Consider the following 23,237-nt stretch of genomic DNA (forward strand, 5'->3'; position numbering starts at 1 on the left):
AAATAAAATATAGGTTTAAACTGCAAATAAAACTCAGTTTCCATTCGCTTTCCACAAGTATGCATCCACTTTCTGAAGGACTACAACCACGTTTTTATATTAAGAGCTTTTGGGAGAACCATATTTTAAAGTAGAATTATTTGAGGTACGTTACTCAGCCATATATATATATATATATATATATATATATATATATATATATTCCAACACAAACATATGAATATAACAGCTGAAATGAACAGAACAGCAAACACTATGAAATGACAAGAGTGGAAGTCTTTGAGTATACTAGATGCCTTCAGATCAAACTGAAGTAAGTGAAGAAGGAAATATTTGCTCTTTGAAGCGTATTTTTATCTATTTATCTTCTCAGACTTTATTCTGCCCTCTGCCTTCCTGTAGGTCCACAGGAAGTTTTTTCTTCAGTCTGTTACCAGATTTCATGCAGTTGTGTAGGGCCATGTGAAGAATGGATCTCGTCTGGATGACCAAAACAATACTAAGGGACTGTGCAACAGAAACTGGTACCAATAGTGCCGTGTTTTGGTATTGACTGGCCCACATGACGGGCCTTGGCTTACATGAGCTTTGTTCCTATCTACAACATCAAGGAAATGGATTAACAAACACAAAAGAGAAATGCTCCCATTACAGCCTTGATCCTGAGTTCCTAATGGAAAAAGATCTCTTAGTTCCTAATCCACCCATCCGCAAAGAAATCTCTTGCAACACCCTGAAGGAGAGGAGATTTTATTTTTTTTTGAGATATGATTAAGCAGTATATCCTTGATGTCTCAAGAGTGATCTGAATACACAATCACACGTGTGCCTGAGACTCATTTCAGAGAAATTGGTTACATACACAAAGAGGTAAATAAATCTAGTCCCCATGCCCTGCAGTTATTGCTGTGGACTGGTACATCAGCATGTTGTGGCAAGACTCAGCTTCTTATTGTAGCCATGAGCAGCAGTCAATGGCATCTTTAAAATAGACAGGTCTTCAGATCAAGAGGGAATAACGACACCCTAGGGTTACTGTATACATTCAAGGGAAACAAATAGTCACCATGAAGGCACAATGTACCTGACCAGACTACAGACATTTCATTTAGGAAGAAATAAATCATGATATGTATCTCACAAAGTATTTCAATTCTTTCTCCAGTGATCATGAAATAAGACTAGGTAGACTATGTCAGAAATACTTAGGCAAATGACCTGTAGATTGTGTTAAGCAAACCCAGTAGGCAAAGCATATGCAAATCAGAGGTATATAAAGCCTTGGACATAATCAACGAAGCACAGTAATTAGATGAAAAGGGGCATTGTCTCATTTATTTTTAGGTGTAACATGAAGAGTTTTTTCATTGCACTCAGGAACATATCAGGCATCATTTTGCACAAGTGCATTATGGAGTTATGATTAGGTTCAAAAAATTTTTCTTCTCCTTCTTGAAAAAAAAAATAGCCACACATTATTTGAAGTCTGTCAAGCTTTGAACAGTGCTAGCATAGAAGATTGTTTTTCAGAGTGCACTGACTATTGCAATGCATACAAATGTCTACGAGCTGGGCTGATGCAAGTGTGCAATCTATGTAGGTCGAAAGATGAAGTCAGGTCTTGGAAAGTTATGACCTGAATTTGAAGCTGATTTGTCACAACAGGGATATAGCACTTGCTGATCCAGTAGTGGATGTTACCTACCAAACAGTAATGCTACCCTGGAAGCAAGCAGCAACTTTGACAGCTCTGGGAGTCCGCAACTATCACCACAGTTAACGCTCATAAAAGGAATACAAAAAGAAGGGACTGGAGGAGGGAGGAGAAACAGGAATGTCCTGGGCTTGGACAACAACCTCTGTGTATCTGTTTGTAACATTCTATTAGTGAAGGCTGTTATTTCAGAAATAACCAGATGGATAACGACTAAGCTTCAAGAGAGCTTTAATATTAACCCACGGTTTTCAACATCAAGTCCTAAATTGCTGCAATAAAGACAGCTGCAAGTTAAAAGCTGCAACCAAGGAGAGTCCTTTTTGTCTTGTAATGTTCCTGTTTCTTCTTACAGAAGTCTAAATCTTGATTGATCTGATTATATGAGCGGCAGTGAAGAAGACATGCTGTTCATGGTGCTGCACCTCCTTATTTTTCCCTCTTATTCGGACCACAGGAGAGCATGCAAGTCTACCTGGGAGGAAAAGCCCGCTCTGGCAATAAAAAGACTTTCTTTCAAACTATGAGGCCAGGAGAACTGTTTCAGGACTTATTTTCATGGCCTAAAGAATGATATCCAAAATGTTTAGTGTATAATAATGTAGTAAGTACTGCTGCAGTCTGTGCAGCTGATGCAGCCACTAGTGCCAGTAGAGAGCCTAACACCACCACTGGTCAGGAAAGGCTCTTCCTAGAAGTCAGTAGTTTTAGTTGAAGAAAATGATAAAACATAATGGGGGACTGAAAACTAGCTATGCAGAGCTGTCAGCTGCACTAACTCCTTTTTTTCTGTCTTATTCTCTTCAGTCACTCTTTGATGGCCATTTTAAAGGACTGTTGCTAGTCTCTTCTCAGGCTGCAATTGATTATTTTAGGCTTGCTATAAAAGGATAATTTTGAATTAATATTAATTTGACCTTCTTAAATTTGACCACACAAGAAATGAATGTGTGCCACAAGTCCTGAGCATATTCTAATAAGTCTACTAACTAGAGAAGCATCAGGTTTCAAATAAATCTTACTAGGATATGAAGAAATAAAACAGCTTTATAGTGAAAAAGAGTAATTTAACAAGTGACCTTTTCCACTGTTCCTTTAACCCTTTTTTAAAAGGCAAGATATCAGCACAGGAGTTCCTCAGAAACAGAAGAAGATTCAGGGGAAAAAAAAAAAGGTCCTACAGGAGCCTGCTTCAACTGAGGAAGATTCAGGATGAGATCTTATCTTGCTTCAGTTTGAAAATTTTAAACTTAAAATAGTAGTAAATGACTCCATTAGAAATAGAAGCACAGGTCTTCTTTTATATACACATTTTACATGGGAGACAACTAGCATTCTGCATTTGAATGATGGCAATGAAAAAGAAAGGAGGCTACGCTTGCTCTAACTAGTCAGCAGTGCTCAACTAAGACCAAGGAGGACTAAAAACAAGTGCCACAAATTAACAGCGTCTTCACTGAAGTACTTTGATTGCTGGTACTTGGAGTGTATGTGCAGTAGGAGAGATACACAATGCAGGTGAATGTTGAAAAAATACAAGTTGCAGAACAGTGATAATCAGTCATTCATCCTCCAGTTATCAACACATTTTACTTCCAAAAATAATAGCACAAAGGATACAATTTCACTACTAAATACATGCCAACTATGCCATCATTTATCAAACATCATAGTGCAATAGTGACTGACTGATATTAATTTTCAAAACCAGAATAATGCAAAGGTAAGGCAGGAGAGGAGTCAGTTCAGATAATTTGTTACTTTCTGATTATGTCTGTTTTAAAAAACCAAACTGTGTGTGGCAATGCTGTCAGGCACTAGTTATGCAGTTCAATCATTAAAATAGCTCTTAGCACAGTTTTGGCACATGCCAACTAGGCACTTTCCAAAACAACTCGAGGTAGTTACAAAGTTGATATAGACCAGGAATCCCTTCCTGCCTGCACAGGGCCATTCCATATGGAACGTAAGGCAATTAAATTCTATGGATGCAGGTGTTTTGTGCCTGGGGCCATGATGCTCAAAAAAAATCATAAACATGTTTAATTTATTAGAATAGGCATCTATTAGAGTAGGCACTGCATCTCCTTGCAAGTACCACAGATCTACTAAATTTCTTCTCTGTATGTTATCTAAGAGCAGGTGATTTTCTGCTGAGTAGCGTTTCTTGTAAACAGAGAGTATGGGGATACACTTGGCACATCTTGCTTACATATGATAACCTGAAGACAGCTTTTCATATACAGTTCTGAGTAAAATGAAAAGCAACCACACGCCCAGCCTCAACATCTTACAGCAGTTCTTCCAATTTCAACACAATCAACAGGCACATTTATGTTAGCATTCAGAAAGAAAAGAAAAAAAAGAAATCCAAACACCCACTCACAGTGTAAACAAATGCAAAGTCTTTATGGGAACTTATAAAAGTTATAAATGAAAGCTAGGGTGCAACAGTTGAAATTTCATTTATGTTAAACAACCTCTCTTAAAGCTGCCTTCACACCAGAGGGTTGTGAAGTGTCTAAAGCAACATCTATTTTTAGAGAAGGTGCTCAAGAGCCACAGAAATACAAATCACTAAAGACTCATCTCTGCTCTGTGCAAACTGTGGAAAACTAATAAAGGACATGCAGGTCCTTTCAAAGAGCCAACCTGCTTGTTGTAGACAAACACTGATGGCCACAAAAATTCATCTGGATTTCTGAGAAGGCTTTCAACAAGCTCTCTTATCAATTGCTCTTATGGAGTCTGAGAAGTAATGGGATATGAGACGAATTATTCTGGTAAAGACAGAGACCAGTTAAAAGGAACTGCATAACTTTAATCAATTATCATGTGATTTGCTTGCAAAAAGGTAGATGAAACAAGAAGAGATTCTCAGAGTTTAAAAAACCCTCTTAAAGTCACATGGGCTTTAGGCTGATCTTTACTACTCAGAAACATAATCTTGAAATGATGGAAACATCAATTCAGAGCTCAGTAGAGGCTAAAAAAGTCAATCATGCAATGGGGTTTATCATGAAAAGAAGAGAGGGCATTCTTGTGCTGACATATAGTCCAAGGGTGTCCCTGAATGCTATTTGTAATTCTGTCCCCCTGACAAAAAGGATAACAGAAATGGAAGAAAAGTGCAGAAAAGCACAATAAAGACATAAAAACTATGGAGAACTTCTATTTTAGGAACAATTAAGTAGTCATGAACTAAACGGGACAGGATAGAAGCTTGTTGAAGAATATTAATAGAGAATGATTGCTCAGTATCTCTTCCAATGTGAAAAAAATGTAGGAAGAGATTAAGAAACTATTATATAAGCAGTAAACAAACAGAAGACTGTTCACAAAGTACATGGTTCAGCTGTGGATATCTGGGCTACAGGATGTTGTAAATAGCAAAAGTTTTTAAGAACAAAAGCAATGAGGCAAATTTACTGACAGTCCACTTAGAACAGCTTGGGATGGGGGTGGGGAGGAAGGTTCAACTGGAAGCTGCTGGGAAAGTACACCAGAGGAAGTACCTTGCAAGCTTGTCCTGCTTTTATACACTACCCAAGGTCACGTTTCTCCTGGTTGCATGCCTTCAGAGAACAGATACTGGGCTAGATGTACTTATGGATTGACCTTGTGTTCTACCCATTGCAAACTATTTTACACAGAGACATGTAGTACTTGTATTATATTACCCAATGGCATAAGCTATGGTGAGCTCATCAAATTCTCTTTTCCACTCTCTGCATTGTCTTCCCACAGAACAGCAAATCAAGTCCAAGATTCTGGACACATGAAAAACTGAATCCAAGATATTTAAAGTACTATTTATAACCTTTTCACAAAAATCAACTCTTCTGGTTTGGGAACCTGATGAATTACGGAGTAAGAGAAAAAACTAGTCTCAGACTGCAGAATTATTTCTCACAGAAACAAAAGCCAGTCAAAAACCTGTTTCCTTCCACTCCACAAGCAATTTTCTTTGCCTTCCTCTTCTTGAATATAAACAGAGGCAAATTCAGATGTCAAACGCCAAAAGATAGTAAATTTTATGTAAAGTTCTCTCGCAAAGAACAGGAGGAAGAAACGAAACACAAATCACACTAATCTACTGTGTCATAGCAATGGCTTCTCAATTAAAATTTTTGAAGCACTGACAGTCTACACAGATACACAAAGTAGCACTAGCTATGGTAAAAGAAGCATTTTACGCTTCTCAGTTCATGACCTAACCTGGCACGAATTCCATATAGCTCCACTTCATGTTTATAAGAAGGTCTGAAGATATTTCATACCTCTAGAAAAGGTATCTATCTCTAGGCAGAGAACAAAACCCTGCATCTTCCCCTTTTCAACTTTACATTACTGTTTCTTCAGTGTCAGGGTGTAATACAATAGTGTACTAATGGAAAAGCTTTCAAATGACATCAGATATATAATAATTCCTAGCGGTCTGTTTAGAGGAATAAAACCTTAAATGTACAGACTTTTATTCTGCAAATGGATTGTCTGTAAATCATGTAGAGACATTGATTATACTGCCAACAAATTAAATAAATTGTATACTCTACTCTAACAAAACAATATAAACATTTGCCTGAGACAGGTCAATGGCAAGTCAACAGATTTCAGATCCATTTTATTCATATAGATATCAACTAATGTTTATTTGAAATTATAATGATCAATTACTTGTGCTGATTTAAAGGGAAACCCCAGCAAGCTTATCTACTTCTAAACAGCACTGGTATAATGAAGTTCTAACAGTTACCTCCTTGACCAAGACAGCATTTTTCCCTACTTGAAAGAAAACACCAATTCCCAGAAAACACAAAGTATGATAACCCTGCTGTAAGGAAAAGCATTTCTAGAAGTATTCTGATATACTACTATATACTTTAATATAACTCAAATCAGGAAAAAAATAAGTTATTAAAAACTATGAACAAACAGTAATAAACTCAGAAAAGATGGTAAGATCAAAATAATTTGGTTGTAATTTGAGGGAAAATAGCTTTTTTTTAATTTCAGACTAACTATAAAAAATTAGGTATTAAATAACCAATGTATTAAAAATAATATACCTACTTGCCAGTGATGGTCCTCCAAAGCTTTGCACCTGCAATTGTAGGAACGTAAGATGAAACACCATGCACTAAACCAGAAAGAATATTATTTTTTTCTTTATTCTTAAAGAATGTTCAAAATTGAGACAAAATTACTATGGAAATGTCTGTATTAGTCAAACAGGAAGGGTATCTTAACTTACAGTAACAGTTATTGAATTGCTTTCTGTAAACTTAATATACCAGTAAAAAACATAAATGGAAAAATCAGTATCTTCTATGGCTACATTTCCACGTGGAAGGATGTCATGAAGAAGATAACCAGCATAACTTATGCTTTACATCTACACACTGTCAACATCTACCACCTTCTACATTCCTTATGAATCTGTAATAGTCTTGCCATCTAGTGGTTGGCTGGAAGTGTGAAGCAGCTACACAAAAGTGTTACGTTGGGAAGAACTTTTTTCTGCTTTTTGGAGTGGTGCTTCATGGATTTCAAGTCACTAACACTTCCATCATGTTACTTCAAGAACCTGATTGTCCTTGAACTCTGTGTATCATGACATCAAAGATAAAGATTATTACTAAAGACTATTGTTACAGTAAATAACCATTCTGTAAGTTGGGAAATACAGGTCTTCCTAGCCTCATTTCTATAATGAATGGTTAAATAATCACACAGACACGAGAGCGGTGCATCTTGAATTGGGTCAATACAAAAATATTAATTACAGGTAAGAGTGAATTTACCTAAATCATTACCTTCCCACTACTGAGGTAATCAATGTTTGTGGTGATTTATGCAACGCAGAGCCTAAAAAATTAATTTCTGCTAAGCTTTACGATTTGGCCTCTGAGCTTGTAATGGTCAAGCAGGAAACAAAATGGTAACCAAGACTCCCAGAAAAGGCAATGAGAATAAATCATGCTTCAGAAAAGGCTGCAAATAACTGCCATAACTTCGCAGGGAACAACAGGCTTTGGAAGTCAGAAATGACGTGTTAGTACATCAAAGAGGAATACCACGCTTCTCTGACACCTATTTCCTGCTTTTGTACTACGTTCAGATGATTTTTCAAACACTTTGCATGGCATTCAACATTGAACAAAAGGCAAAATAAGACACTTGAAAAAAATCTTCCTAAGAATGAAAATTACAGACTTGTGATGAACATTTTCTCAAAGAATTTGCAAGATGGTAATGAAATACAGGACAGGAATTAAAAAAAAAAACAAACAACCTCTAAACACCAGCCCAGCCAACAAATGCAAAATCACTTTCAAAACTGGTTGTATCCACGTAAAACTTTATACACATTGAAAACTAAATGCTACATAAAGTAGAAAAAAGTACTGCTCACTTCTTATTTCAACTGTGCTAAAACAGGTAATTTCTCTATCTGTTTACAAATGTGACCAATTTATATTGGATGTCTCAAACTTTCCAACAGTGTTATAATTAGAATAATGCCAGAAGAAGTATGAATGTTTAGGAAAACTGTGTAATTCAGAAAATAATTCATTTTCAGACCTAGCAGTTAAGAAACAAGAATGATTGTTCAGTGATACCAATTATACTCATCCAAATGCTAAAAGAAATCTGCTAATGCCCTTCCGATAAAATACAGCAAAACTTCATTGAAAATGGTAATAGACCATCATAGACCTATTATCCCTCTCTAAAATTACCTAATACTTTTGGAATAATCATACTATTGACCTGGCTTTAGTAATGAAATAACATGCTCCAAATTGCAGGTGTTTAAGCATGGAACTCTATCAGTACACTGTCTTACCTTTTATCCTTGAGAATACCAAATCCTTCATGATCTGAAGAATTAGCACTCCAAGTATTATGAGAGAAGTTAGATGATACACTCTCCAAGAGGTCAGTGCAAGAAACCTAGAATGTCAAGAAGAAATAAATGTTGAATACTTTTAAACTTATTGGTAGCATATGAAAACTCACAGCTGCTACTAATACTGAAAAAAATAAACTGAGATTACATTAATTGAATTTAGTTTTTCCCCACGACCTTTCCACGGGAAGCAAACAGTGAGAGTTTGAAGCATGACATAGTCTCATTTAAAGATACAATGATCAAACATACATTAAGTTTGTAGTATACTTTCATTTAAGCACAGAGCATAGAAAACAAAATATTTTAATTATTGCACAGAAAACATTACTTTTAAATTAATTATGGTTTTATTAGCATAAATTGCCTTGGCACAATGCACACAAAAAAGGTTAAACATTTTCTTGTGTTTCCTACAGAGCCTGTGTTCGAACACGATTTCTGTACAAATCATTCTTTCAAATACAAAGATGAGGTAAATCTGTATCATGGCATCATATTCAAAACTGTCTTCATAACAAGCTTTTGTGAATTTTGTTTTTCATTACATAATTTTTTAGAACACGTCTAGTCAAGTCAAACAGACCTACACTCAGAACATATGAGTTATAATCTCATGCACTGTTGACTTTACTGTCCAGGTGTGCTTGGAGATTAGCTCTTCTATCTGTTTTACTGGTAAATATCTTAACTCACAAAAAAAAAGGGTGTGACAGAAAAAGAATTAAAATTCAATTAAATACATAAAATAAGCGGAAGTATTTATTAGCTTGTTTCAAACACTTTAAATCAGAAATCTGAATACAGATAATGAACAAATTCTTATCTTTTTTAAAGAAAAAGCAATCAACTTAAAAAGTTGAGGATAGCCAAAATCAGTAAGAAGCCACTGTTCAAGGAACTAGATCAAATGAGAATACCAACAGAAACAAAATCATACAAAGCTGGGACGTTTCCAAGAAACTTCTCAGATTTGAAAACAGGGCAACTGGCCACCCAATGAATTGCTGCTGCAGAGATTTTCTGCATGAAAGAGGGGGAAGGGAAGAGAAAAGGAGCAGCAAGCATGGCCAATGGAGGAAGCCAAGAGAGACCCTTTGAGGACACTTGGATTTTTAAAAAGAAAACTGACTTCCCTGCCGCGGTCCGAAAAAGGGGGGGAGGACCGTGGCACTACACAACTCCGGGACACAAACGCGGGATGTAGGTAGAATCTCCCATTCACGCGTCCACACCGCCTTTTGTCAGCTCGGGAGGGTTAAAGGGCCAGAACATAGGGCGGAGCATGAGACAGACAAGCGGGGGGACAAACCAGGATAGGGACACGGGCAAAAAGGGGAGGAACGTGGGAGGAACCGGGGAGAGAAGGGGCGAATTGAGGCTGTCTCCTCTCCGCAGCCTCCCCAGCCAATCGGCAGAGAAACAGAGGAGCAGGGAGGTGAACAGGCCGGGACACGCCCGGGAAATACAAACCCTGGGGAAGCATACAATGTGTACACACGTAACAACTGTAAAGTCTGCATCATAAAGTCCTTTCAATCACCGTACATCTTTTTCCACTCCTGAGATTTTCCCCATTTTGATTCCTGGTCCTTCACACTTCCCAATGTTTCTAACAAGCTCAGGACACACTGCTGTTGTAGAAAACTGTTCCAGTATGCCTTGCAATCCTCAAAAAGCAAGGTTGCAAAAAAAAAAAAAAAAAAAAAAAAAAAAAAAAAAAAAAAAGAGTCCATGCCACTAACTTTCACATTTAACAGAAATCCATATTTGCCCTGAGCAGATCAGGATGTGATTTCCAATAAACGCAAACACGCAAGCTCACTCTTAAAGTTTTACCTGAATATAAAGGGTTTCTACATTTGTGGAGAATTCAAATTACAGGACTATTCTATGAAAAAAACCCCTGCACCCCTGTTTAATTTCAGCCAGCTCAAGAAAACTAACAGAGAACTACAGAGAAAAATTATTGCAAGGTAAGCTCTTTCAAAGCTGCCCAATCACAGCTCATTAAATCAAAATTCCTAACAGCTTTGCATCCTGTTGTTGTACTATTTTTCTAGGTAATATTATTCAGCATTAAAAATCCCTGATTTTTAAGTTCAACTGCACTGAACACTTTGTTTAGCCTACCTAACTTATTGATAATGGGCTGAGGTGAGAGATGTGACACTGTACGGGAAAAATCAAGTGAAGAATTTTTCATCCAACTCCTAGGCAGCAGAAGTTTATAACAAATGCAGGCCTTTAAATTATTTAGGCTTAATACCATACCTATTCTATAGGTTTTTCATGGTGCTTGTGCATGAATGTTCTATAGAATCACATAGTATGCCCTGGCTTAACAATTACCACTGGCCAGTCCTCGATGGTCTCAAAGAAAGACATCAATACCAAAATTTTATGTGTGTGTGCATGTACGTGTGTATGTACACACACGTTTTACTAGCTTTTCAAAGTAAGATCAGATGTTTACGAAGAAGGCTTAGTCTATCTTTCAAAGAATGCACAAAACGTGTTTGACCTATTTTATGCTCACAACTAAACGGCACTGCTAGTTTCACTGCAATCACAGCTGTCACCTGCTGTTAAAAACAATTGCACTAATGCGGACAAGGATTAGCAAACAAGGATTAACAAGGTAGCATCCTCTCTGAAAGATGCTTCCAAGTCATGTCATTCTATGTTCTTGATACTGCAGTCTTTCTGCTCCATAGCTTTTAAGGAAAAAACCTGTAATCTAGTTGGACTAGCTATTGTAGTCACCAAACAAGGGCTCTTCACTCGTTTGGAGAGCTTTGAATTATTCTGATTGGACTTCCCATGCCTCAACGTTATTGGCTGTCACAGTCCTTTCTCCCCTGCTTCAGTACTCTTCACCTAGACTCTGATGTTTGCAAGAAAGACCATCTCTTACGAATTTATTCACAGCCAGCGTGTGTCAGCCCTCAGGTGCCAAAGCAATACAGATCAGAAAAACTTTTTGCATATCAGATCTATGTCCTTGAAGCCCTTCCTGGTGAAAAGCTGATAAGATCCCCTTGTACTTTTTTTGGCATATCTATCATAACCTTTTCAAAAGGTTAGTCCAACATGCTGGGATCTGAAAAACACTTGTTTTGCTACCAATGTCAGGATTCAAAATTCTTCTAGGAATTATCAACATGATGCATAGCAACGAGACTAACAAAAGGTTTCACTGGTACTTTTGCTTATTATTAAGAGCTAGGGCATTTTTTTCCTCTTCTTTTTTTAAGAAAAAGAACAGACTTTACTCTTAAGTACTTCTAACACACCCACACCCACCTGATAAACTGAAAGGCTCCAGAATGACATCTTTTTTTACTTCACAAAAATACTTCTGTTTTGTAGAAGAATCAATAGCTATGCTTACTCAACATCGCCTGTTTTTAAGCAATAACCAAAACAGACTCAAGTTCAAATTGTTTAAGTTCTTCTGCAAGTGATGTGGAAGTAAAAACCATTACAAGACACATAACCAAGATTTGTTCCTTTGTTCCCCCATGGAATTCTGCAGTATTTTTGAGGTTTTAGTGGGTTTTTTTGGTTTGTTTTGATTTTGCCTTTTTTTTTTTTTAAGAAGGAGAGGGTTAAAACAATGTATAGAATTATCCATTTCAGATAATTACTTCAGCAGTTAACAGGGCAGCTGGCATGGCAAAGGGGCAGGAAACTCTGCTGAAGGCAGTGCAGAACTGCAAAAAAATGGCCTGAGGTGGCACAGGACTCAGTTCCCAGCACTGGGTGAAACAGGCACTCCCCGCATAGAAAAGGCCTTCACTCAGATGCAGCTCCAGAGGTGGGATACAGCCACCTGGCTTTGAGGCTGCAAGAAAAGACTCTCCCCTGGACTTACAGCAAAAGTGGCCTCACTGTGAAGGGTGTCCTCTGGTTAACATACAGAGCAGTCCAGTGAGAGAGCTACTGGAGGCACTAAGCAGGTGGCAGACCCCTATGGAGTATGACTTGCAAAAACTTTATTGTGTAAGAACCTAAGCAACGTGTTCTAACTGGACCTTGTTTGATCAAGTCAGACTAGCTGACCTGCTGTTGTCCTTCCAACCTATGTTCTTCTATGTCGAAAGAATATAAGCATGATGAAGCCAAGTCTACTACTCAACTCCACTGTGGAAGACTGAAAAACCAGTTTTGGGAAATGAAACAGGAGAGCTATCAACTATTGGCTGTTAGAATAATTAAGCAGTGGTTACCCACAGAGGTCGTGAAATTTTCAACCTTGAAGGCTATCAAGACAAAACACTGAGCAATCTGATCTGAATTAATATTGATTTTATTTTGGGCTGGAAGTCATACTAGAGACCTCCTAAAGTCCCTACCAACCTGAATGATATCTTCATTCTATGACTATTTTAGTCTTAGAAGTGGCTGGCAAATCCTTTTCAGTAAGACCTTAGAACTTGGAGGTATAACAGTTTCTGTTTCTGTGCCTAGTTATACTGCAGCTGGACAGAAGTGATTCTAAACTGCACTATTAAGAGTCAAAACTTGAAAACTTCCACAATTAAAAGTGGAATTTCATCGACTGTATAATGGTGGACTCTTTCTACTGTGGTTTTAAAAATAATACATGTATTGAGATTTTCTGGGAAAAAAAAACCCAAACAACCCACAGCCATTATGAAATTACACTGCAAACTACCTTCTCTTCAGCATTTCAGTCACTTTCATTTATTCCTATCTATAAAGTAGTACAAAATAATTTTCTTAAATTACGTAATTCAACTTCTTAGCAAATTATGCTTCCCTATGTTTAATGTCACACAAATAAATATGCCTTGCCCTTAACCTCTACTGCCTATTCAGAAGTAGCTAAATTCAAATGTAACTCTTTCAGTATTTTGCCAACTTCCATATTTTTCTAAAATGTTTAAGTTCAAGAATCATGCTCTAAGAGCAAAAAAAGTAATACACTTTTGACCAGCTTCCCATAGCTAGGAAGTTCGAATGGAAAGAAAAAATGGGACAAAAAAATACAAATGAAATCCCAATGCAAAAGCAAGACTGTACATAGCAGAAGAGCACCACAGGCCTCATCTGGTTAGAGGGCTCCTTTACTTGCTCGTGGAGGTGATGTTACCTAATATCACATGACCTATAGATAGAAAAGTACCCTAAGGTATCTTGTCCTTGTAATTTCTCCAGCTTTACTCCAGTAGGGGGTGGCCATATATCAATGCTGGCAAGATATATTAACTAACATAACAAATCATCCATTGGATTTGATGTATCAAGAAGCAGCTACCTCACAGAACAGAGCACATGGGACAATTAAGTGCACAAACCAGATTGTACAAAGGCATTCAAGTGGCACAAGCCAGCTAGGAAATTTCAAAGGTAAATGATATAATTCAATATTGCAGCCTGTAAACATAATGAACTTTTATAGGGCATGACAAAAAGCTATTTTTAATTGTACTCATGAGATACAGGTAAGGCTGTCTTTAATTTCTTTAAAAGTTAAATAAACAAATTTATCTCATTTTAGCTGAGAAGGTATTTTTTTTACAACACATTCTAGAACTATGAATGATCTGCACTTTGTAAACACAAACCATATGAAAATATTTAATCAAAAATTAAATGATTTAGACTATCAGCAGCCAGAGATAGTTATTTCTAGAAAGCCTTAGCAGATGCATTTTCAATAACCATCTATCCTTAGATGAATTCCAGACATAATCACACAAGTAAAAGAAAGCTGTGAATAACACAGATGCAAGCATGGAGCTTTACTTCACCATCAGCTTTTATGATACATTTACTGGCTGCATGATTTGTGGACTTAAGCTCCACTCACAACAAACACATATTTGCAACTTAAAACCAGAGCTCAAACTCTTCAGAGTAATTCTGTGGAATTCTAAATGGTGAAGGTTGGTATGCACTTGTTTCATCATTAAATGATAAGGTGAAAAATCTACTGGCACCTTCCAGACAGTTTTCTATAGAACCAATCCTTTTCCACGAGACATGTAAGCCAGACGGGGCTATGACATAAACCAGAAAGAGAATGGCTCTCCCCTGTATAGATCAAATATTTCTAGTGCATTTTAAGAATACTGATCTGCTAATTTCAAAGGTTTTACATTTAGAGGTATGTCTACTTCTGCTCTTACAGGGGACCACCCAACACTGTTTCAAACATCGATAGTGAAGGCAGTAGGTAAGGAAAAGATGTGGTAGTAACTGTTTCCTGGTAGTAACTGTTTCCTGCTTGGAGCTGAATGTAGGGCATTCTTCCATGCTTACTGCTGGAGCGATCAACACCTGTCTGCTTGCAATAAATTCTGCTGATTAGCTGAAGCAAGAGGCCTGGGGAAGAGGAAGAGGGTTAGTTTTATTCTAAATACAGCATGAAATGCACTGCCTGAAGAGCATTTTTGAAATACATGGCAAAGATAGTATCAGAAAGCTCGTGCCCTTACTGATCACTGGCACAATTATTTTGTTTGGCCTCTTTTGAATCAAGAAGGAATAATACATATTCAACTACATTTTATTTACAGGTAGTTTAAAACTCTGACTCTTCTAAATGAAAAAACGTCCCAAAGCAGGTTGGCTAATCCCACTTCCTATGTCTATTAAATTAACAACTTTTATATTAATTGCTCTGATACATTTATATGAATGTAAATGATTTTCACACTAAGCCTCTGTAAATACCAAAATGCAGTATCTACAAATATTGAAATCCAAACCTCAAGTATTCAACACATTGGAAGTCCAAAACTCAGTAATTCAGTATATTTCCTGTTGTTCCTTCAGTACCTCTTGGTGCTGTGGTATAATACTAGCTGGCAACTAAGCTGCTCACTCACTTTTCTCCTGCACTGGTGAGATGGGAAGGAAAATTGGTAAAAAGTAAAAGCCATGGGTTAAGAACAGTTTAATAATTGAAGTAAAGTTAGTAGCAGTAACAATAACAATAATAATTATAAATGAAAAGTGATACACGAAAAGAGAGAGAGGAATAAAACCCGAGAAAGAGCAGTGATGCAGAATACCACTACTCACCACCCACCAACCAATGCCCAGCCCAATCCGACCAGTGATGGGGAGCTCCAGGCCAACTCCCCCCGAGTTTGCATACTGGGTACACTGTGGTATGGAATATCCCTTTGGCCAATTTGGGTCAGTTGTCCTGGCCATGCTCCCTCCTGACTTCTTGTGCACCTGCGCAGTGGCAGAGAATGGGAAACTGAAAAGTCCTTGACTTAGGGTAAGAACTGCTCAGCAACAAGTAAAACATCAGTGTGTTATCAACATTATTCCCACATTAAATCCAAAACACAGCGCTCTACCATTGTATCAGGAAGAAAACTAAGTTCTTCCCAGCCAAAAGAAGGACAATTGGTGTGTGCTGTCAAAAATTTTACAAGAAACAAAGACTTATAAATGCTGTCTAAAAAACCTCCCCACCCCTTGAAAAAGCATAATCTGTTGAATAAAATAATTTCAAATGCACTTACTCTACATCTTATGTTAATTCAAATTTAAAATATGCACACCACCACTCTGGGTGCCTGGCAGCTTGAACTTAGATAGCTGTGTATCTGTTTACCTGAAAACCTGTGAAATGATGTAATAGGATCCTTCTTAAAAATATGTATGTTAAAAATGTTTTAAATCACTTCTAATTTAGTGGAGAAAAGTGTAAGCTTCTGTAAAGACATAAATTAGGAAGAAGTACCTTTTTTTTTTAGCTTTTTCTCTAAATAAGAATGCCACCCAATAATTCAGATATCCAAGATATTTCAACCAAAATAAAATGAAGTACTGCAGAGCAGTTGATTTGTAACCTATGTACCAACTAGTGAAGAGTTTTTCATTGGGTAGTGCCCAGAAGTCTAAAAATTCTGCCATTAAGTACATAAAAATTTAAAAAACCCAAACAGAAGAGGCATGATTATTATTCTAAAACTTGCATTATTTTCTTTAATTCTTTCTTTGTGAAGACAAAGAAAACTCAGCCATCAGTCTTTTATTCAAAGAGCTTATTTGTCAGGTTTCATTCAAAAGATTAGGATCATATTTGTTCAGCCAGAAAGCACAGATCAAATCAGCTGTTCTTTAGAAAACCTTCCAGAACTTATTAGGAAAAAAAGATTTTTAAATAATAAATAAATCTTTTGTCCTAAGAAACAGAGTCCCACAAATCTAAACTACTTTTGCTACCCATAGAAGGAGCAGTACTCTGGGGGGGGTCTGTGCACAGGTTTCAGGGCAAAAGACAAAGACTGCAGGACAACGTTAACTAAAGTTAACACCCAAGACAGGAATTCAAATTGCATATTCTCTCTACCCTAACTGCAAGAAACCGACTCTTAAACTGAAAAATAAGTCTAAATAAAAAAAAACAGTACAAGTCTCTAAGAAAAAAATATTAGAAAAACCTTTGCAATGCTTTGCATTTAATCACCAAAGATAAATTTGCTTATAAACTGGTTAATTTGGAAGTACATTGGTGGTCTGGGAAATAGGATTAAGTTAATAACAAAATGTCACATTGCAAAATTATCTCACACTATTTGCAAGGAAACCTCTTGGGGAATGCTGCCGTTAGAATCATGTTTCAACATTTGTGGCTTGTGGATCAGATTTACAGCAACCTGTTGCACTCAGATAGGCATTTTAAAAAAAAGAACTGAGAAGGAGTTTAAATGACCTAAACTACATACCTTCTGAGTCTATCATGACATTGAATTCGGGGATGATGTTTCCATGGAAGTTAAAATTATTTTGATTTAAACACATAACATCGAATAACCTGGCTTCCTTTGTTTTTTGCAGACACATGCCCAGATGACCTTAATTAACCTGTACTCTGGCAAAGTACAGAAGAAATCTTAATCCCATTTTCTCATACAGTAGCAGCAGTTTGAGCAGTAGCACCTCTACCATGCTGCCCTAAATCTCCTTTTCTTTAATGCTCTCATTAGTCCTGTAACATCTACCACGGAGCATAACATATCCCCCTAAAACGACCATTGTTCTCAGAATTCTACTTACTGTTTGAAAGGTTTCATTATTTTGAGTTAATACATGAAGAAATTATCATTTCTCTCTTAAGACAACTGTTTTAGACACAGCACAGGTAAATTTCAGCAAGACAGAATAAACCCAAGATATGCTGCAATTCATCTATTGTCCTTTGTTAGAGATTTCCATCTTCCACAAAGTCCTTATCCCAGATTTGGTCCTAAATTGTTCAGTAATGCTCGCTTTTCCTCAATTCCTCAATTACCCCAACTGATTTCTTTTCTGACTGATCCTGATTTCATCTTATTGGTCGAAAAAAGCTGTAAACTGTCCAGGTTTTTATGTAACACTGTCTGGCTCCTAAACAATGTCAATTTTATTCCAGTAAACCAATCTCTCAGCCAAAAGTATCCAAACTGTCCCTAAAGAGCTCTTAATGACTTTTAATTTTTTTTCTAATGAAATTAAATTAATTTAACTTTCTGTTCCACTTTTCTACCTCCAAAGCCTTGAACAGTTTTAATAATTTGTAGTAGAAAAGTGAACATAAGCTTGAAACTGCCTGAGTGAAAACAAGTAGACCCTAAAATTATATCGCAACTGACATTGGAATTTTATCTTTAGTTGAGGAAGAGTATTTTGAAATGTCATCTTCTAGGAAGAAAAAAACCCAACAAACCATAAATATTTTTTTTAAGCTTGAAGAAATATCAGCAATTTACTGTACTGCAGCTGAGTGTAATAAAATAATCTCAATACCAATAAGTTACAAAGCCTTGGTAAAAGGCAGCAAATTAAGTAAGTTATAACTATCAGACAAGAAGAAACAAACTAGCAACCATGTAAGAAACCCACTCGTGAAAGCACAGTGAATTTCAAAACAGCCTATGCCAGAACTTTTTCTTCTCTTTTCTGATAATGAATGTATTATCATTACAAAAGTACTATGTCAATACATAACCTATTCTACTATCCTTACTCAAGGGATAGGAGATAAAAACTCTTATTAGGGTTTGAGGCAGGACTATTCACTTGTGTGCTATCCTGATACTTTGGATCTCAGGAAAGTAATCCCAAAACAACTAAAAATGTAGCTTAAAGATTTCCTGTAACAAAGACAGCCAAAGACTGAAATTTCCCACATTCAAAACCACATTTGGCATCTGGTAGCTATAAGGAAAAAACCATCTTGTCACAGAAACATGTATGTGTTCTCCTGACATGGGAGGTATTACAAATTTAATACAGTGCTCTGAAGACCAGCATACTACAAACTGGCCTTAAGATGTCAATATCTGGTCTTACTCCAACTCACTTAATTTTCATGCATTTTTCTTTATGTTTTGATTTCAGAGCTTTCTTTTATTCCAATTCTCACCTAATACAGTTTGGTGATCTCCTTCCTGACTACCACCACTGGTGAATTTCCCACATATATCCAAAATGGAAGCCAGTATTTTGAACCAAATATTTTCTTCTTAAGGAATAAAATTTTGTCAGAATTAATTCTTTCTGTATTAATTTTGCTCGTATGCTCTCAGATTTGAGTGTTTCCCTGAGAGGGAAACAAAAAAGGATTCTGAGCTGAATTACTGTGTGCCTGAATTAAAGCAATAGGGAGTAAATAATTTATATATTGCAACTTTCAATAACTGGATTCATAAAAAATGTCAAGTGAAATTAAAAACTGAATGCAGATAGCGAACACCATCTATACAGAGTCTCAGTGAATTTCTTACTAATGACATCTGGTGGAATGCTGGTCATGAAGAGTGGCTGGGATGAATGAAAGTGAGACGATCCTTGTACAACGACTAAGTGAGTCATCCTTAAGGAAGGGACCACACACAGTGTTGAGGGAAACCCATAGTCAACCTCACAGCCCCCAGGCAGTACTGGAAGACACTAACGACCACAGCAGCCTTCTAGGAATAACATCAGTAGCATAAGAAGACCACCTAATACAGATAAGACCAAGAAGAAAGTAACATTTTGTCACCAAGATGTCCTATGTGAGCAGCTCTCCAGGGACTATATTTCTAGTGGTACCCACAGTCAACGCTGATAGTGGGCAAAAATATGCAGCCAACTTTCTCAAACATTCAAAATAGAAAAGTGATTGAACTTCTGGTACCAGAACAGTTTGTCTGCTCTTAGGCCCATCACTCACTTTTTTGGTATGATGTGTGTAAAATAGGGGGGAAAAAAACAGCCTTGTTTTCCTGTGTTATTTTGACTTCAGTTTGCAAGCTATATACAGAAGAAGAATCCATATTACATTTCAGATGATTAGATGCAAAACGGTGCTTATTTTAAAGATTTTCAATCAGGTTCATTTGGGGCAAGGGGCTTAAAGCTGTTCATGGTGAATAAATAATGGAAGTGCCAACTGAAAAATGCTTTTTCAATAACCAGGTTTGTTTCTACTTTTTCTACTCTCTTGTTAAGGAGCCCATGGTAATTTGTTAGGAATATTCAAAAAATTAAGGCAATCATAATGAAATTAAGCTAGTAAATTTCTTGTACTTACAAGAACATTATTTTAGTAGTAAACATCAAAAATGCATTTATATGCAGTACAATGGTTACGAGATTTTCAACACAAAAGAAGTTACAATCAAACATATTAAAAAAAAAAAAAATTTTGTGACATCAGAGGAACAGTTCACTCTCAGCAGCTCCGACTGCAACAGTTTACACATGAAGTGTTTTGAATGGCATATATACTAAACTCACTGTGAGGAAAACATAGTCTCGACAAAATGAAACAGACAGGAGAAAGGAACTACCATTACTTTTTTAGAAAACTGTAAAATTAAACCTCACCTTCCCTTCCTCCCTCTTCCACCAAGACTGCTGCTGCTATAGTGAGAGAAGTCTCCCATCCAGCAATATTGACTTCTCAGCTTTGAGGAATCCTGAGATTAGAGCCCCTCACACTGGGAGTGAACCTACTCTGTAATGGGGATAGGGATACTTGGAGGCACATGACAAGAAAAGATGAGGTACACAAAGCAGCAACCAGGAAACGTTCCTACTACCTAGGCTCTGGCCACAAAGCCCTGTTAGAAGAGACTTGACAAGCAGCAGGGGCAGACATTTGTTCCCAGTCCAGAAGCAGTAGCAACTGTCTGAATCATGGCAAACTAGGCTGATGAGCTGAATCTCAAACAAGAAAAGGAGAAGGAGCAAACATACTGTGCTGCAAACACAACACCAACACCAAAACAGAAATGTGACACCAAACAACTGTTTCATTTTCAAAGTGTCAGATTTCATGTTTGCTAAGGAGATCTTTCCTGTTGTTCTTCAGTCTCAAACCACAGAATTTTACTGGTCAACATTCCTGCTCCTGCATTTCCTGGTTTGTATACACCCCTCAAAAACTCCCTGGCACTAGGACAGCAAGCTTCCTGCTGAGGTACAATACCACCAAAGTAAAATGAGCAATCCTTGCCCTGACTTTTGCTATTCTGACTCATATTGAGAGTAAGAAAGTAGAGTGAACTATGAATTTTAATAAAATAACTTCAAATACTGGTCACATAATAACTTGCCAGTAAGACTACCAAAGAAGACTTCCTATAGGCATTACATAATGCTGGAACTATATACCTTGCTTATGACCAAAGTTGGACCAAAGAAGAGAAAACTGGTTGCCCATTAGATACTATTCCTTGAGACGTGGAAATGTATTCTTCTAGATGTTGTCCCTGAAAATTTTATCAGAGCCATGTGGCAAAGAAACATAAAGCTTTATGACTCTTCCAAATTGCTGAAAGAATAGGTGATCTCTGAAGTATGCAGAAAATGAGAGCATAAGCATGTTACTTTCTCAATGAAAGGATTTACCACGGATACCTAAGAGCAGGATGGATAATAAAAGTCAACCAAAATTAGAAATCACACACACTTGCACAGATTTTCCTGTGCAGCACAAAGCCTCAGAAAGTTCTCTTTCTATGACTTTGATCTCATGTTTAAAGATCATGCTTGTTACAGTTATAGAGAACTAAGTGGAGTTTGCAACTAATCCCCCTCTGTTGCTTGTTTGCCTCTTATTCACTCAAGGGGAAAGGAGGCAGTTCTAGCCACAGGAAACAATTCAGTCTTAAGAGTCTCTGCAGTATGATTAGACCCTAATTATTAGTGGTATTATTAGAGCCCTAATTCATAAATCACTCTACACAAGCAACATTTTAGATCAGAAAACGAAAAACGTAGGCATCGAAAAAAACCAAGGATCAGGAGAAAGCCCTGAAGAAGTTTCACATAGACAAGTTTTTTTCCTATAGGAGTAAACAGAAGAGTCATGACAAACACAACAACGAACGCATCCCCATGTTAAGTTCTGGAGTTTATTCAACAAAACTATCTGACTTGAAAAAGCTTAGTCAAGAAAGAGAACTGGTGCACTGCAGTAACATTCCCGCTGTCCCCACTCCACAAAGCCTCCACTAACTAGGCCACTAATTTGGAAAAGCAGGTACACTCGACATGAACTCTGAAGCCCTGGTCCAGGGCAGCAGCACAGCTCTACCTATGGGCTTGGGGCCTGATTCCAGGAGGTTTCAAAACTCTGCAGAGAAATGCGGGCCCACGGCTTATCTCGGCTGCGGGAAATGGCAAGTTCCCGGCGGCGTGTGCTGCAGCCGCCCTGCTCAGCTTCGCTCCGAGGCTCCTCCTCATCATCACACATCATGCTGTGGGAAATGGGAGCAGAGGGGCGTGTGTGGGGCTAGGGCAGACACGGAGGATGAAAGAACCCGACCAAGCAGATGCACACCGCCGGAGGGCCATGGCCAGACGCGGGGCGGCGGCTGGGGCACGGAATGCCGTGGCGCAGGTGAAGCGAAAAGCAGGACCTTCCTTCCCACGGAGGAGCTGGGGGCGCGGGTCAGCTGCCCGCGAAGGGCGGTCGGAAAGGGGAAACAGAGGGGCAAACGCTCCTCCCGGGGACGAGGGAAGAGGGGCGGGGGGAGGAGACGCCCGCGGCCGGGCGGGGCGGCGCGGACCAGGCAGGAGCTCTCCCATCCCGGGGGGCGGTCCCGACCCCAGCCCCGGCGCCCAGCCCGGCCCGGCTCGCTCACCAGAAGAGCAGGTTGGCGCAGACGAAGCCGCCCAGGCTGCGGAGGGGCCGCTCCCAGCTCAGCGCCGCCGCGATGCAGCAGCTCACGGCCAGCCCCGTCTCCCCCAGCACCGCCGCCGCCCCGGCCCCGCTTGACACTTCCGTGCGCTCTGTATCCCCGGCCGCAGCCGCGCCCTGCTCCTCCGGGGCCTCCGGCTCAGGGGGCTGCGCGGGTACCGCCGCGCTCGCCATGGCTCGGTGGCGGCCGCCGGGCTGCGGCTCGGCCGGGCGGAGCTGGGGCAGGAGCGGAATGGGGCCGGGCCGGGCGGGCGGGAGGCGGGTCGGAGGCGGAGCGCGGCGCTGCCCCCGCGTTACCCCGCACCCGCCTCCGCGCAGGTGCGGCGGGGGCGGTGCCGGCGGCTGTGACTCCGCACGGGCGGGCGGGGGCGGTGCTGGGAGCGCCGGGCTGGCAGTGCCGGGCTGGCAGTGCCGGGCTGGCAGTGCCGGGCTGGCAGTGCCGG

The 23,237-nt window shown here is 38.7% G+C and overlaps 1 protein-coding gene across 1 annotated transcript in view; it reads right to left on the reverse strand.

Moving 5' to 3' along the window:
- RETREG1 (reticulophagy regulator 1) overlaps positions 1-22,968 on the reverse strand; it is a 65,937-nt gene extending 42,969 nt beyond the window's left edge. Inside the window, exons 1-3 of the mRNA XM_039383053.1 lie at positions 22,739-22,968; positions 8,565-8,671; positions 6,788-6,818 (exon numbers count right to left, since the gene is read on the reverse strand). Of these exons, the coding sequence (XP_039238987.1) occupies positions 6,788-6,818; positions 8,565-8,671; positions 22,739-22,968 (368 nt within the window). The remainder of the gene's footprint in view (positions 1-6,787; positions 6,819-8,564; positions 8,672-22,738) is intronic.
- Between the last annotated feature and the right edge of the window lie 269 nt (positions 22,969-23,237).

The sequence above is a fragment of the Pipra filicauda genome, unplaced genomic scaffold (genome assembly GCF_003945595.2).
Source record: "Pipra filicauda isolate LSUMZ 115617 unplaced genomic scaffold, ASM394559v2 scaffold297_size1274073_pilon, whole genome shotgun sequence".
NCBI classification, from domain to species: Eukaryota; Metazoa; Chordata; class Aves; order Passeriformes; family Pipridae; genus Pipra; species Pipra filicauda.